Source organism: Gossypium hirsutum, chromosome A05, assembly GCF_007990345.1.
Source record: "Gossypium hirsutum isolate 1008001.06 chromosome A05, Gossypium_hirsutum_v2.1, whole genome shotgun sequence".
Classification (NCBI taxonomy): domain Eukaryota; kingdom Viridiplantae; phylum Streptophyta; class Magnoliopsida; order Malvales; family Malvaceae; genus Gossypium; species Gossypium hirsutum.
Window position 1 is genome coordinate 8,910,925 of NC_053428.1, and position 16,278 is coordinate 8,927,202.

At 30.8% G+C, this 16,278-nt stretch overlaps 2 protein-coding genes across 3 annotated transcripts; one reads left to right on the top strand and one right to left on the bottom strand.

The window, feature by feature from the left end:
* Window positions 1-8,620: 8,620 nt before the first annotated feature.
* Window positions 8,621-10,080, bottom strand: LOC107959130 (uncharacterized). Its single transcript, XM_016895113.2, has one exon. It carries the CDS (start codon window positions 9,878-9,880, stop codon window positions 8,702-8,704), a length of 1,179 nt encoding a protein of 392 aa, XP_016750602.1. The 5' UTR covers window positions 9,881-10,080; the 3' UTR covers window positions 8,621-8,701.
* Window positions 10,081-10,847: 767 nt separating this feature from the next.
* Window positions 10,848-15,928, top strand: LOC107959129 (ATP-dependent zinc metalloprotease FTSH 10, mitochondrial). 2 transcript variants are annotated; one of them, XM_016895110.2, is made up of 8 exons: window positions 10,848-11,225; window positions 11,329-11,566; window positions 11,929-12,000; window positions 12,460-12,590; window positions 13,068-13,547; window positions 13,717-14,484; window positions 14,847-15,074; window positions 15,282-15,928. In XM_016895110.2, the coding sequence occupies exons 1-8, from the start codon at window positions 11,175-11,177 to the stop codon at window positions 15,762-15,764; spliced, it is 2,451 nt and encodes an 816-aa protein (XP_016750599.2). In that variant the 5' UTR covers window positions 10,848-11,174; the 3' UTR covers window positions 15,765-15,928. The 2 variants fall into 2 exon arrangements, with proteins under 2 accessions (XP_016750599.2, XP_016750601.2); XM_016895112.2 differs by having other exon boundaries at window positions 10,864-11,225; window positions 11,332-11,566.
* The last annotated feature ends 350 nt before the right edge of the window (window positions 15,929-16,278 follow it).

Here is a 16,278-nt window from a genome sequence, read left to right on the forward strand (position 1 = left end):
TTTGTAACAGCCTAATTTTCAGTGGTATCGGGAATAGAGATTTGAGATCACCAAATCCGACGGGTGAGTTAAAAATTTAATAAATTAATACCTATGAGTCAAATGCGAATATAAAAGCATTTTTGAATTAGTGAATTTGGTGATTTAAAAGAATTAATTAGGTAAATTGGGTCGAGAATGAGGTATCGAGACCTCGACTTCATAAATAGAGCCATAAATATTTTTAGAAATATCTATGGAGTGTTGGTGAGGTAGTATTAAAATTTAGTCAGAAAATTTTGACGTTTGGGTGGTTAATTAAATAAAAAGGACTAAATTGAAAAGGATGTAAAAGTTGCTAGAAGGATTAAATAGCTCAATTGTCAAATGAGGAAGGACCTAAAGTGAAAATAGTCCTAAAGGAGATATTTTGGGCGGCAATAGCTGAGAAAAATCAGGAAATGGATGAAATAAGGGCAAAATTGGAAAATTGCCAAAATTGGCTAAATAAAAATGGGACTAAATTGGAATATCTAGAATTCTCTTCATTTCTCTTCATATTCATCAGCTGAAAAACAGCCATGGAGGAGGGTTCAAGCTGGTTTTCATACTCTAGCTTCATGTAAGTTTAATTCTTGCTTTCTCCTTGAAATTTTTATGTTTTTGTGACTTTTACAACTAGGTCCACTTGTTGAATTCATTAGTTTTTGATTCTATGAAAGAAATTGAAAGTTGCTATAAATATGTGCTGGAAGTATATGATGATTTGGCATGGAATTAGAGCTTTAAATTATTTATATGCTAATTTTATTGAAATAATTGAATAGAAAGTGAATGTTTGGGACCTAATTGTAAAAGAGTTTAAAGTTAGAGTTTCATATGGAAATTATGAATTTCAATAGTTATGAAATAACTTATAATGTCTAGAAAAAGTATTAATTGAGAAAATTATCTTAATTGAGGGGTTAATTAAGCAAGGACTGAATTGTATGAATTGTGAAATTTGGGGCAAAATGGAAATCAACATTTTGCACTAAAACTGTTTTAGACAGCAGCAGTAGTCTAACTTTGAAAAATCACCAAAAATTATAGAAATCGAATTAGAGGATAAATAAAATATAAAATTAAAGCTTATTGAGTCTAGTTTCTATGTAAGCAATGAAATTGTAAATCATGAGATACAATAACTTTTGTGAGACAAGGTCAGAATGATTTCGAGTTCCCCTGTTCTGAATTTGGAAAATCATCAAAAATTGGATAAAAATAATTAGGGGCTTAAATTTATATGTTTAGAATCCTGAATGAGTCTATTTTCAAGATAAACAAACGAGGACATCATTCGAATCCTGTAAAAGAAGATAATTAATTTTTAGTGAAGAAGGGTCGGAACTGTCAGACAGCAGAACAGGGGAAACTTTAATGAATAAACTGTATTAATTGGCCCAACCAAAAATTATGAAATTTTTATGGTAAGAAGGTATATGAGTCTAGTTTCAGGGAAAATTATAGGATATTAATTTGGAGTTCTGTAGCTCAAGATAAAAATAATTTAGTTACTATGACACAGATGGATAGCTTGAATATTCACATAAGTAGATAGTGAAAATTATGGATAATGTTACCTACAAGTGTGTTGTTTATACTAAGGATGTGGAATGGAGAGGAGGAGGAGGAAAAATATGTATGAATATTCAGCTAGCATGGCTAATTTGTATGTTTTTGGCTCAAGGACTAAATTGAATAAAAGTAAAACTTTATGGGTAATTTTGTAAAAATGTCAAAAAAGACTAAATTGAAAGGAATGAATTGTTTTATTATCTAAATTAATAAATTGAGTGAAATTATCAATTTAATAGTAGGTGAAATTTGGGAATATGGTAAATCACCAAGATGCCCCTAAATCTTGGTATTTCTGCAATTTAGTCAGATAGGTTCGTATATCCTGCATAAGCATGTAAATATGAAAATTTAAGTATTGTATCGTATTTTATATGATATTTTGAATTGAATATATGAAAAGAATGTTACATGAAACATGAAAATGAATACTAAATAATATAAATTAATTGAAATTATTCTGAAAATCTCGGTAATGCCTCGTATCCTATCCCGGTCTCAGGTACGGGTATGGGGTATTACATAATTTTTTAATATAATTGATAGCATAGATATAACCAGAGGTGACAAGCATGAACTTAAAATTTGAACTTGAAAAATCTAAATCCAAATTCAAAATTAGTAACAAAAATAAAATAACTAAGTAATAATTAAATATTTTATAAAAGTTTTATCTAATATTTTATTGATAAATTAATTGTTTATTTTGTATATAATGAAAATCTGTTTTTATAGAAAGTGAGATTACCACTACCACCCAAACGCAAAATCTCCATAATATTGATATCTAATTTATTAAATTATTTTATTTAATTAATTGTCATTGTATTGTATTGTAGGGAATTTAATTGCATTACTTTAACTTCAATTATTTAAATAGAAATTCGAATCATTTAATTCTCAATTTTGATAAATTAAATTTAAAGAATATTTACCAGCTCTCCCCTTGTTCTTAATGGTTAGCTGCTTCTCACTTAAACTTATTCGAGAGCTGGTAAATATAAGAAAAAAAAAAACAAAGATTTAAAAGAATATTTATATATTATCAAGTAAATTTTTTTACCAACTATAATAAAAAAAATCAGGAAAAGTGCAAATTAAAAAGAAAAAAACAAAATCTACATTTAAGGTTGATAACTAAACTTTTATGTCATAAAGGAAAAGTTCCAGGGGTGAAATTAAAAAAAAATTAGGAGTCGAAATTAAATTATAATTATTATGATAATAAAAATATAATTTTATCATTTTAATAGTCTATATCTTTATAATTTTTAGGGGATCAAAATATAACTTTACTTTTACTACTTTAAATTTTTTAAGTGTGAAAAGAAAATTTCATATTTATAATCACAAAAGTATAGTGTATTTTAAAATTTAAAATAACACATTTTTTACATAATTATTATGTTTTTATTATTTTTTTGACATAATCAAAAATTTTCATGTCTATTTTAGTTCCATGAAAATTACACTTTTTCAAAATCCATAATCCCCGCAACAATATTGCCTTGTCCACTAGGAGTGAAATCCAAAAACAAATGGCCCATTTCAGTTTCCCATTTCTTCTGTAGCATTCACAACTTAGATATAATTCGGCCTTTGGATTGTTAGGCCGAATCTCTGGTCCAAATTATATTCTACTTTGTAAAGACACTACTCCTTCGGTTGGTTTTAATTTCGATATTAAGAATGCTTGATAAACAATTGGAAATTTTTTATTTTTTTATATTTCAAATATATATGATAATTATTTTAATTTTTTATTTATTATATTTTTTATAGAAAATGTTAAGAAAAATAAATAAGTAAATAACTATGTACCATTTAATATAAAAATATTAAGGTGATTTTATTTTATTAAAAATTAAAACAAATTATATTTTTTAAAGGAAATATTCAGATTATCATATTTTTCATCTAAAACTATTCAAAATGATATAAAAAATAAAATAAATAATTTTAAAGAACCTATAGTTGCTTTTATTAAATAACATAATTATATTTAATACTTATATTTATTAATTTACTAAAAAATAATATAAATTTAACACTTATAAAATTTAACGCTAAAAATTCAATACTTAATTTTCAATATTTAAAGTTTTAATTTATTAAACACACAATTGATTGCTCTAAAAAAATTAAAAATAATTTAATTTTTATTAATTTTAAAAATAAAAAATTGAAATCAATTAATCATGACATTAATATTTCTTGTCAATTATATATGTATTTTTACTAATGTAATAATAGATTTAATCAATTATAATTTTACATGTATAATATTTTATTAAGTTAGTGTTACTCTTAACAAAATCACTGTCTTAGTTATAAAATAAATTATACGAATATTTTAAGCCATTTCATTTTAAGAAAAAATAATTAAAATATACCTATTGTAAATTTACTCGACGATTGAATTATTAAAACATTAAATTATCACTCAATTAAAATTTATTTTACTGTAATTTATACATTTTCATTTTAATATAAATAAGTTATTCTCTCAATTGTTTATTTAATTTTAATTTCAATTTCAATATTATATATATTTAATGTGTTATTATAATTAATTAATTTCAAGCAATACATTTTATTATTTTCATTATTCATTATTTATTACATAAATATTTATATTTCAAATTTTTAGCTTCCATATATATACATTTTTAAATTTCCATACATATACATATACAATATATTTATATGCAATTTATATTTATATATTTAAGTTGATGCAATATATAATATTACGAATTAAATTAATTAAATTAAAACCACACTAAACTTTATTAAATTAAGATGTGAACTAAATTAATTTATTAAATTAAGATAAAATTAAATAATTAAATTTATTGTTATACTAAAAAGGAGAAAACTAATGAAAAACGTTTAGTCTGATTAGAATTCTTTTTACCTATTATATTTTTAATTATTTTTTGAAATATTTTTCAGGACAGCTTCTAATAAAAAATAACAACACACCTAAATTTAACTAATTCACTGTTTGTTAGTTTTTAATGAATGAACTAAATCCCTTCAAAGTAAATTCCTTGGATTGAAAGGAAATTCCTTGAAATAAAAGATAAGAATAAAGATAAAAGATTTAAGTTTAGTTTATAATAATAATAATAATAATAATAATAATAATAAAAGACATCACTAAACATCAAAGTTTATACTCAGGCCAAAAAGAAAAGCATCATAGTTTATACAGATCTATTACATTGAAGATTTTAATTACAGACATTATAATATAAACATTTTTGTTTTTGTTGACCCGACAAACCAAAAAATAACCAAGTCAATCAACAAAAAAACAAACAAACAACAGAAGTTACTTCCAAATTCCCGTTAACTAAGAGCTACTACTTAGCTGCTACACTAATTAATCCCAAGCTTGCCTTCTAGTACCCATTGAGAAAATCATCTCAAGATCAGGCGGTTGAAAATACCCATTCTTCGGCGGCCCCGGCCTTTTCTTCCCAAAAGTAAACGGTTTCTTCTTCGGCGGCGGCGGACAAGCTTGCAGAGCAGGTATCCGACACTCCCCACGTGTCGGCGTCGACCAACCTTCTTGAATCATCGACGTCACCACATCCTCGTACGACACCATCTCATCCTCCATTTTTCTCCTAACTTCAAACGCTGTTATGTGTTATTTTTTCATCCTTTGTTTGAGAGATATAAAGGGTTTTTCTTTCCGTATATATATTTGTACGTGAAAAAAAATAGTGTGGGTGGTTCGGGAAGTTGCTGGGATTTTGTGGATAAGACAGTTACAGATAAGCAAGTTGAAATCAGTAGGTGTCACGTAATGGTTGCGCTTTGGTCTATGTGGATACGCACGTGGCGAGCTTTCGAGAAGTGTCTTCTCAGTGCAGTTTTAAACTATGGCGCCAAACTTGGTCGGTTCTAGCGCGGGAATTCCCCTGTACCAATAGTTTGAATGTACCTCACATCTCACAACCGACTACTATTTTTTTATTCTTTTTATTTAGCTTTTAGTTTTAAGTTCGAATTTTGGCCACAAGTTCTTTCCTCAAGTGTGTATTTATATAAGTTTCTCTTGAAGTCGGCAGAAATGACCAGAGAAGAATTTAACAACAGAAATGGTGAGCGCATTTTGCATTTAAATTTTAGACTTATGTTAAAAAATTCCTTTAAAAATTACAATTAATTAAACTTTTGTATTAAATTCACACTAAATTAAGTTTTAATTGTTAATTAAAATAGTCATTTAATTATCTCTCCTAATGATTTTCATCATTAGTTGTTCTGATTGTTAAAATAATTTAATTAACCAATCAGATAGTGACACGTGGTTTACACATAAAAATTATTAAAAATAAAAAAATATAAAAATTATTAATATAAAAAAATTATAGAAAATATAAATATTAAAAAATGAAAATTTGTATAAACTTATAAAATATTAAAAGATTATAAAAAATATTAAAAATATAAAATTCTAATATATTATAAAATAATTTATATAATTTATAAAACATATTTAAAATTTTATAAAAGCATATTAAAATTCTTTAAAAATCGTAAAATACTAAAATTGATATAAACTTATAAAATAATCATAACTTGAATTGAACCGGATTAGTTGGTTGGACCATAGACCGTAATCGACAAGGATATTGGTTCAGAGAAAGCCATTAGATCGATTGACCTGGGAAACAAATGGTTGAATCGATCTTTTTATTTTTATTGTTTTTTTTTAATTGAACTAGACAGATCAATCAAATTGACAAATTTGTGACCTAATAGGTTATAATATTTTTTAATATTTAATAAGTTTTAACATATAATATGTAATATATAATATTTTAATTTTTATGTTATTTTTTAATATATCTTTTTATTTTTATGGAAAGAATATTAGATTAAACCAGAAACTACACGTGTCACCATCTAATTATTTCATCAATTTGTTTTAACGGTCAACATGGTCAACGAAAAAACCGTTAATGGTGGGGCTTAATTGACTATTTTAATTGGATGTGAATCTAATATGGGGCTTAATTGAATTTTTTTCTTACATTTTCTTAAGGGACTTATTGACATATAATCCTAAATTTTATATTTTAATTATAAGGTAAATATTAGATTAAAAATTTTGACAAATATTAACAGTATTGATGGAGATTAAAATTAGTTATTTTTTAAACATAACCTAATCAAACCTAAATTTAAATTTAAATTTAAATTTATGAATCTATAGTTTTGTAGGCCCAATTGAGATTCAAGATACAAGGTAAGGCCCTAAACTTCAGTGTCGTCATGCGCAGGGCTCAATACCATAGTCCACCCCATTTGTGTCATAACCTGTTCTGGTTTGAGACTTGACAATTAAATTATTAGAAAATAACACAAAAGGGAAAATGTGCACGATACATATATGTGGCATATATAATGAGAGATGTCTTGATGATTTATTTTTGGATTTCCCTGATGACGAACCATTCTCCAAACGCCACAGTGCAAACATCTAGAAGTCAAACCGGGACACTCAGAACGTACCTAATATTTTTAAATTGACAAGAAGTACAATTTGCTGACACCTGCTCATCTAGGAAGCTCCTGTACAGGGGATCTAAGCAAGCTAGTTGGTTCATACAGAATGTTGGCAACCACATCTCGGTTTGTGCAAATTTGCTCTGTATGGCCATTTGAGGAATACAAAGGATAGAATTTTCACCTTTCTTTTTTGCTCTATATTTGTGTTTAATAATAGGAAAGATAAAGATGGGAGCTCTTTAGACTTCAAATGATTTAAAAATAATATTCTTGCAGGATATCAAGACTAAACTATGGCCAGCTAGTCAAAAATCATGAAATTGCTGCACCACCGCTTATTGTCAAACAAACAGATCAAACTTATTTGAATTCCACAATGGTTAAGAATATACCTTTTTCCTCGTGTTCATAAAGTGCAAAACAAAAAAGAGGCACCTAAATTAATGAGTGTACATTAGTTGACTTGTAAAATGTAGTTTTCCTTCGTTGTTTTTAGTGCCTTCATAGCACTTACAAAAGCAATATCCTAGACGCAGAGCACTAAAAATACACATCTAACCATTCCAGAAACCACAGTGTAACATTCAGGAGGTTATATTTGTATGCAGTCTAATCTCATGTCTCATTATAAACGCTTTTATGGGTCCTTACTGCTATATGAGGGACACTGATAAAAGTTGGTAAGTGGTAAGAATTAGCAGTAATACAAAGCAAACAACCTGATGTGAACCATCCTGCCTTAGATTAACCTTTACCTCACAAGACTCTCATCACACACACACACACACATATACACATATATATTGTCTTTTCTTGTGTTATGCATTGCTACTTATACCTGTATCAATATCCCAGTAGTGTTCATTGCTCAAATTTGTAGTAAGTTAGGAAAGTGGATCTTGTCTGACAAAACTTCAGTGCTTCACAAATTAAAACACCTTTCAGTAATTTTAAACTTGGAATTTCATAATTTAAAGTAACTCATGTTCCTGAGATCTTAAAATTGTAAAGTTTAGCTCCTCTAGTACTACAAATAAACCAACAGTATGTTCGGATTTCCTCAATGATCATTCTCTACTCAATGAATATGTCGAATAAAAAGTGAGCAAGACTCCAAATTCCTACATCTGCAGGATCCAGCCATATCCCAAATACTTGTTAAGGAATATGCTTATTCGAAGATGGCTTCTTTCTTAAACACCAATCTAGAGATCACTTCCGTGTGCACAACCTAACTCTGCATAATGCACTTACAAAAGACTACCAGAACTAACTGAATTTTTCTAAAGAAATAAGATATTAAGGTGTGATTTCTCCATAATGAATACTAAATTAGATAGCTCCCGACCTTGGCAAACGTGAGAGAGCATTTTCCATAAATGATCATAATCAATAGGTCAATTCATTTTATTCAAGAAGTTGAAATATATATGTATCATTCAATGAACAAAGAGAGCTTCAACCAATATGAAAATAAACGGAAAAGCAACAAAAATTTCAGTAAAAGCATTAGCACTTACCTAAGTCCAAAGCTTAAATAGTTCAATAATTTCATTAATTGCATACCTGTTTGCCGCTAGTACACAAAAGGTATGAATTTGCACCTAACTTTACTCGCATACTCCAAATAACTCTCTCCAAAAGTCTCTACCATTAAAACCTCCTCAAGTTTTGCTTTCTGCTCATAATACATCAAACAAACTGCTACAACGAACATCAAACTCAGAGGTGCTCTAAGTGCAAGGCAATAAGTTGCAAATAAAAGCATTGTAGATGCATATACTGGATGCCGTACACATCTGTATGGCCCAAATTGGACAACAGCAGTTGGCACCACAACCTTCTCTGAATACTTTGCAAGATACAATGTTGAATTATATTGCATCAAAAGAGTTACCACAATCAATATCCACACTCCAACATTGCTCCAACCTCCTGGGATCCGATGAAGCTCCGGTGCTTCAAATGCAGCAAGCCAGTGCCCAACCATGACTCCAACACAGAACAAAAGGCGATACCATTTGGGTGGGTTCACATCCCACTTAGGATCATGTGGACGGGCATAATAATCCCCATACAGTCGTTTTCTAACACTGACGTTGAAGAAAAAGAAATAGTGGTAGACAAAGAAGAAGACAAAGGGCCAACCTTCAAGATAGCCATTGAAATAAGCAGGGGGTACTAGAGTTAGCCAAGCGAACACTGAAGTGACAATTGCAAGTTGCTCCACAATGCTTGCTTCACCAATCGAATGTTTTCGGAAACAATACAAACCATAAACAGCAAGGGCTATGGCTACAAACCATGGCCAGAACAACCAACTCCAGCTAAAGTACATCCAAAAGAAAGGGCTGAAAGCCAAATTTACAGTCCATTTGGTAGCTGCAATTCCAAGGGAAACAATAGTAGCCCATTTGACAATCTTTATAGGCGTTAACTCAGAAAGACTTGATTTGACTGAATCAAAAGAGAGGTTTTTGAAGGGTTTAAGCAAAGGGTTTGGAGAATCTGAGCTAGGAATGTCGGAAAATGAGCATTTGAGAGGCGAAAAAAACTGGGTTCTTGTTTTATGAAGTGGTGATGGTAAGAGACTGAAACTTGATGGGTTCTGGATGGGTTTGAGGCTCTGATGGGAATAAAAACCCTTGCTTTGAAATTGTTTGTTGAAATGCCTGCAAGAAACAATTTGGTTGCATTTCAAGTTGAAGCCAAAAGGGATTGTTCTCGACTGCAACAGCACTGAGGCAGTTTCCATGGATTGGTTGAACAATGGGGTGCAAAAAACTATTATGGAAATCTACGGTGAAACATTTGTTGCTTTCTTTGAAGATAAAATGAAATCTCTTCTGCAGCCATTGACAATTCGCAGATTTCTAGCAGGGAAAGAAAGACCCTCGGCCCAATCACCAACTTGGGAATCTATTCACTGGCCCAATATTGTTTTCTTTGGTAACCCAATTGCAGTAGAACTAACTTTTTGCGTATAAAATATTATAGATTAATTTTCTTCTTTGATTTTTTTAAAAGCTTTGGTCGCATGAAATGAATTCTTTAAGCTATTTTTTTTCACAAACTTGTCCCATTAACACAATATAATAAAAACAATAATAAATTACTCACACTAGCTTTCAACTAATCAAACAATTAAAAAAAAAATCACATATTAATGTCATTTTCAAATGTTCCTGAATACTTCACGTTAGACATATATTCAGAGAGAAGAATAAAATTATGAATGGCTTGACAAAAGTAATGTTCTTCAAATTTTTGAGGAAACATATTTATACGTAAGATTCAGATAATCGTATTGTTTAATTTATTTTTGTTTTAATAATTTTTTATAAAAAAAATCAAATAGGAAAAGAAGACTAGAAATTTTGGTAATTATTGATACTTTTTTTCATTTTTTTTTGAAAAATTACAAATTGGATTGAAGTATTATGTAATATATATTTGGAGTTAATTTGCTATTAAATTAATTTTCTACGAGTTATTTTCCTATACATCATTGTCTTTTAAAATTTTATACAAAGGAAGAAAAATTACAAATTTTGTAATTTTTTTTAACTTTATAAAAATTTGTGTCATTTTATTAAATCCAAAATAAATTTAAATTACTATTATTCTTGTTATCTTTTTTTTAAAGATATTATTATTGAAACCATGGGCTGGTTGGTCTTGTGTCTTGTTTGCCAAGAAAGTGCAAGAAATGAACCTACCCATTTGGTCATCTTTATACAAATTCACGACCATACCAATAAATTCCGTTTTGAATATAACCCAAAAAATATCTAGCGCCCGTACTGATACACCCCACCCTACTTATCATCTTCCTCCCATTTCCCAAAAGAAAAAGAAAAATTTCACGCAAATACCTCTTTTTTTGTCGATTTAAAATCCAACCCAAAAACCTGAAAAAACGAAAAAAAAAAGAAGACGTTAACGCTGTTTACTAGATTATTTCTTTACTGAAAAAGCTCTTTTTTTCCCCAAAAAATCTTCTAATTGATATTTTACCTTTGATTTTTTCTTCCTTAAATCATTGAATTATGATATTTTCTAAGCTTGGCCGATCAGCTCCCCGATCTTCTCATTCAAGAGTATGTTTTCCTCTTCTTCTTTTTTTAATTTAAATATATTTTTTCTCAGTTCAATTTTTATTTTTTTAGGCTTATTTATCTTTTTTTTCCCTCTAAAAAATAGAAGTTGTTGTACCGTGGCGGAGGAGGTGCCATTACCGGTGGAACGTCGCCGAGCTTGCCGCTTTTGAGCGGGAGCGTAGATCGAATAATTGGGCAATCAGGGTATTTGAGAGGATATCTAGCTTTAATAGGAGCTGGAAAGGAGTTTACTTCAAAGGCTTATTTGTCAGATTTGAATTTCGTTCTTGCTAACCCTAGAATTCGTCGCTTTTTCTCAAGTGAAGCCCCAAAGAAGAAGAGTAAGCCAAAATATCCCCTTCTTTATTTATTTCGAAGTTTATAGGTCATTAATTTGTTAGTAAGTGTTGATGAATGCTGCCATTATTAGTTTTTGTTAGCAAAATTGATAGTTCTTGATAAATTGAGGCGATTGAAATGGAATAAAGTCTTCATTTTTCATTTTTCTTTGATATGAGACGTCTTGTTCTTAAGTCTTAAGCGTTAAGCAAGTTTAGAGTTTTAGCATTTGGGATGTTTATTTTGTTTTTTAATAATAACAGTTTGATGGGTTGGTGAAAAAATAACTTTAGAAAATTTTGATATTTGCATTGGCTTGAACTTGGAGTTCTTACTTTTTGCTATTGTCTTTTATTATTTGCAGATTATGAAAACTTTTACCCTAAGGAAAAGAAGGAAATTCCAAAGCAAAATGACCAAAAACCTGACTCCAAAGGTGATTTACGTATTCCCCTTCCCCTTTTTTTCTAATTAGTTTTTTCAATGTTATAAATTTGCAAGGACATCACGAAGATGTTAGTTTTAAATTCTTTTCTTAAAGAGAAATAATGTCATTGACATCTGACAGCAACAGTTAGCATTGAGAGAAGTGAAGCGTGGTGTCATTTTCTTAAAAGCTATAGGTGATGGTAGACTTATCTATCAATCTTTCCCTCTTGCAATCATGCAATGTGAGAAGCTACAAGATAGGATTTTGAAATGATATCTTGTCGGATGATTGTCTTAGCCCTGTAGGCTTTTACTATGTTGAGGGTGTATCAGAGGATAGCACTGTGACTACCTTTGTTTTTACTATTTAATGTATATAAGTGTTCTTTGAGTCTACTCTTATATTCCCCGCATGATAGCTTGCATAGAACTTTAACATTTTTCAACTTTTTTTCTACAATTTCAGAGGATTCGAAGACAGATGACCAATGGAATTTTCAGGAAACTTTCCTGAAGCTTTTTCAAAATTTGGTTACCCCTTTGCTTGTACTTGCATTGTTTCTTTCTATGTCTCCCTGGACTGTTGAGCAGCAACAAGTAAGCGATACCCGAATTATTTCATCTTGTTGATTTTCTGCATGTCTAAGTGGGTTAATTTTTACTTTGATGTGCGGGTGATCTTTTAAATGCTTTAGGACTCTTCATATTTTGAAGTTAGAGAGTAGATATTTCTAGAATGGATGTATGTTTATAAGCACATTTTGGCTGCATTTAAGAGATTTCTAGAAAGTAGATGTTTACTATGTAACTTTTAGGCTGCATTTAAGAATTTTCCTCCTTTTACAGGTGATTAATGAATTGAGTTTATCGAAATCTTATTTTAAAGCACGTCCATCTCTGATATTTTTGGTTTTGAGTTCTGGATTCTGGAATTGAGTATTAGGTGGATAAAAATTTTAAATGTACCTAAATGTATATTGAATCACACTGGCTATTGCCAATTTAGAATTTAGTTATTTCTTCCACGTGTATTTGGTTTCTAGATATAAGCAAAGTTCATCTCTTTTCTTGCAGATTAGTTTCCAAGAGTTCAAGAACAAGTTTCTGGAACCAGGTTTAGTTGACCATATAGTTGTTTCTAATAAGTCAGTTGCAAAAGTGTATGTGAGGAACACACCATACAATCAAACAAGTGATGATCTTATCCAAGGTCCTGCTAATGGTTCTTCTGTCAGAGGACATGGAGGTGAATACAAATGCTTCTTCACCATTGGAAGTGTTGAGTCTTTTGAGGAGAAGTTGGAAGAAGCCCAAGAAGCTTTAGGGATTGACCCACATGATTATGTTCCCGTGACATATGCCTCTGATGTGATGTGGTACCAGGAGTTGATGAGGTTTGCACCAACTTTATTGCTTCTTGGAACCCTCATGTATATGGGCCGGAGAATGCAAGGTGGATTGGGTGTCGGTGGAGGTGGTGGTAAGGGTGCCCGTGGAATTTTCAACATAGGAAAGGCCCATATAACCAAGGTGGATAAAAATTCCAAGAATAAGGTCAGTTTTCTGTTTCTTATCCAGGTGCATAAAAAGGAAAACCTGAACATGAAAATTTCCAGTCTCTATTACCTAAACTTATGGGCCTTCTTTTTCCTTTGTGTTGCAAGAATATGAGAAGGTAATCACCGAGTCATTTTCCTATTGTTTCTGTTTCTGGTATGTGTAGGTCTATTTCAAAGATGTTGCTGGCTGCGATGAGGCTAAACAAGAGATCATGGAATTTGTGCACTTCCTTAAGAACCCAAAGAAATATGAGGACCTAGGAGCTAAAATTCCAAAAGGTGCTCTGCTGGTGGGTCCTCCAGGTACGGGAAAGACTCTCCTAGCAAAAGCAACTGCCGGTGAGTCAGGTGTACCTTTCCTATCAATATCAGGTTCTGATTTCATGGAGATGTTTGTTGGTGTTGGACCATCCAGGGTGAGGAATTTGTTCCAAGAAGCAAGGCAGTGTGCTCCTAGTATAATATTTATCGATGAGATTGATGCAATTGGTCGAGCAAGAGGTCGTGGAGGTTTCTCAGGTTCTAATGATGAGCGTGAAAGTACGCTTAATCAATTGCTAGTAGAAATGGATGGATTTGGAACCACTTCAGGAGTAGTTGTCCTTGCTGGTACCAATAGGCCTGATATCTTAGACAAAGCTCTATTGAGGCCAGGGCGATTTGATCGTCAAATTTCAATTGATAAACCTGACATTAAAGGCCGTGAGCAGATATTTCTGGTCTACTTGAGAAAGATAAAGCTTGATCACGAGCCATCATATTACTCTCAAAGACTTGCAGCTCTCACCCCTGGCTTTGCCGGAGCCGACATTGCTAATGTTTGTAATGAAGCTGCTCTAATTGCTGCAAGGTGTGAAATGGCACAGATCACAATGGAACATTTTGAGGCCGCTATAGACAGGATCATTGGTGGTCTTGAGAAGAAGAACAGGGTAATTATCTCTTGTTTATGTGATTGTTTTATTGTTGCTTTTCTGTGCTTGTGTAGTTGTTTTGCTTTTGATGACTATATGATACCTATTATCCTTGAGAATATTGAAATTAAGTCTTCTTCATGTTATTGAAATTAAGTCTTCTTCATGTTCACTTTTGTTTGGTAATGGTGAGAAGTACAACCTGCGACTTCTTTCAGTTAAACATTGCCTTTGTACCGGTCATTAGTATGAGATGGTGATTATTGCATTACATGTTATGTCCAGAGGAGTGATAATTGACTTCACATCATTTTTTTTATATATCCTTCTCATTTTGTTTTCTTCACCCTAATAACTAGATTCTTTTGGGTTTCAAACAGGTAATAAGTAAACTTGAAAGGAAAACGGTTGCTTATCATGAATCAGGTCATGCTGTTTCTGGCTGGTTCTTGGAACATGCTGAACCCCTCTTGAAAGTCACAATTGTTCCTCGTGGTACAGCAGCACTTGGATTTGCTCAGTATGTTCCGAATGAAAACCTTCTCATGACAAAAGAGCAGCTTTTTGATATGACGTGCATGACCCTTGGTGGTCGAGCAGCTGAACAGGTAATTTGAAATTTTCTTATGCCATGCATGGGTTGGTGCAAATAAAAACAAGAATTCAGGGAAATAGTTACTTGAATACTCCCTTTTTGGTTTTTGTCATACCTAAATATTCCAACATTGATGTACAAACTAGAATTCAAAACGTAAATCAAGTATTTCGGTTATGATGTCCATGCATCTAAACTAATATTTATTTTCATGATTCAGGTTTTGTTGGGAAAGATATCAACAGGTGCGCAAAATGACCTGGAAAAGGTGACTAAGATGACGTATGCCCAGGTGGCAGTTTATGGCTTTAGTGACAAGGTAGGTCTCCTCTCTTTTCCTCAGAGAGAAGATGGATTTGAGATGTCGAAGCCCTATAGCAATAAAACGGGTGCCATCATTGATGGTGAAGTGCGTGAGTGGGTAGCAAAGGCGTATGAAAAAACAGTACAACTTATAGAGGAACATAAAGAACAAGTAGCCCAGATTGCTGAATTGTTGCTTGAAAAGGAAGTTCTTCACCAGGAGGATCTGGTTCGAGTTTTGGGCGAACGACCATTTAAATCAAGCGAACTTACCAACTATGATAGATTTAAGCAAGGTTTTGAAGAGGAAGAAACTAAGAGCATGCAAACCCCGGAGGGTGGGATTGCGGACGATGATGGTTCCGCACCTCCCCTTGTTCCTCAGGTTGTCCCAACTTGATGGATCATTCAGGTTATTTTGATTTTGTACATTTGGGCTAATAAATTGTTACCTTTTTACTCGAATCTCTATTAATGACCATGTCTTGGCTGCTTTTTAACATTGTATCATTTGTACATTATTTTAGTTGTCAACAATAGTTAAATTCAGAGATGTTTCTTGAATTGAAGTTTTATTTCAAAAATACAATATGAAATATAACATGTTTTAATAAGTAAAACTTTTAAGGGATAAATTTTAAATCACACATGAATTTTGATTTAATTTGTAATTGTATACATGAATTAATTTGGTGTAATTATACATGTAAAACTCCAATTATGATTTAAATATATATCTAAAAATTTAATTTTGATTTAGTCATACGCATTTAAAGAAATAAATACATCAATTTATTTTTATATTAGATAAATATAATTATTTATGTATTTAATATATAAACATAAAATGATGTTATAGTTGTGTTAATAATTTACAAGAATTAGATCAAATCAAAATTTTATATATAAAATTG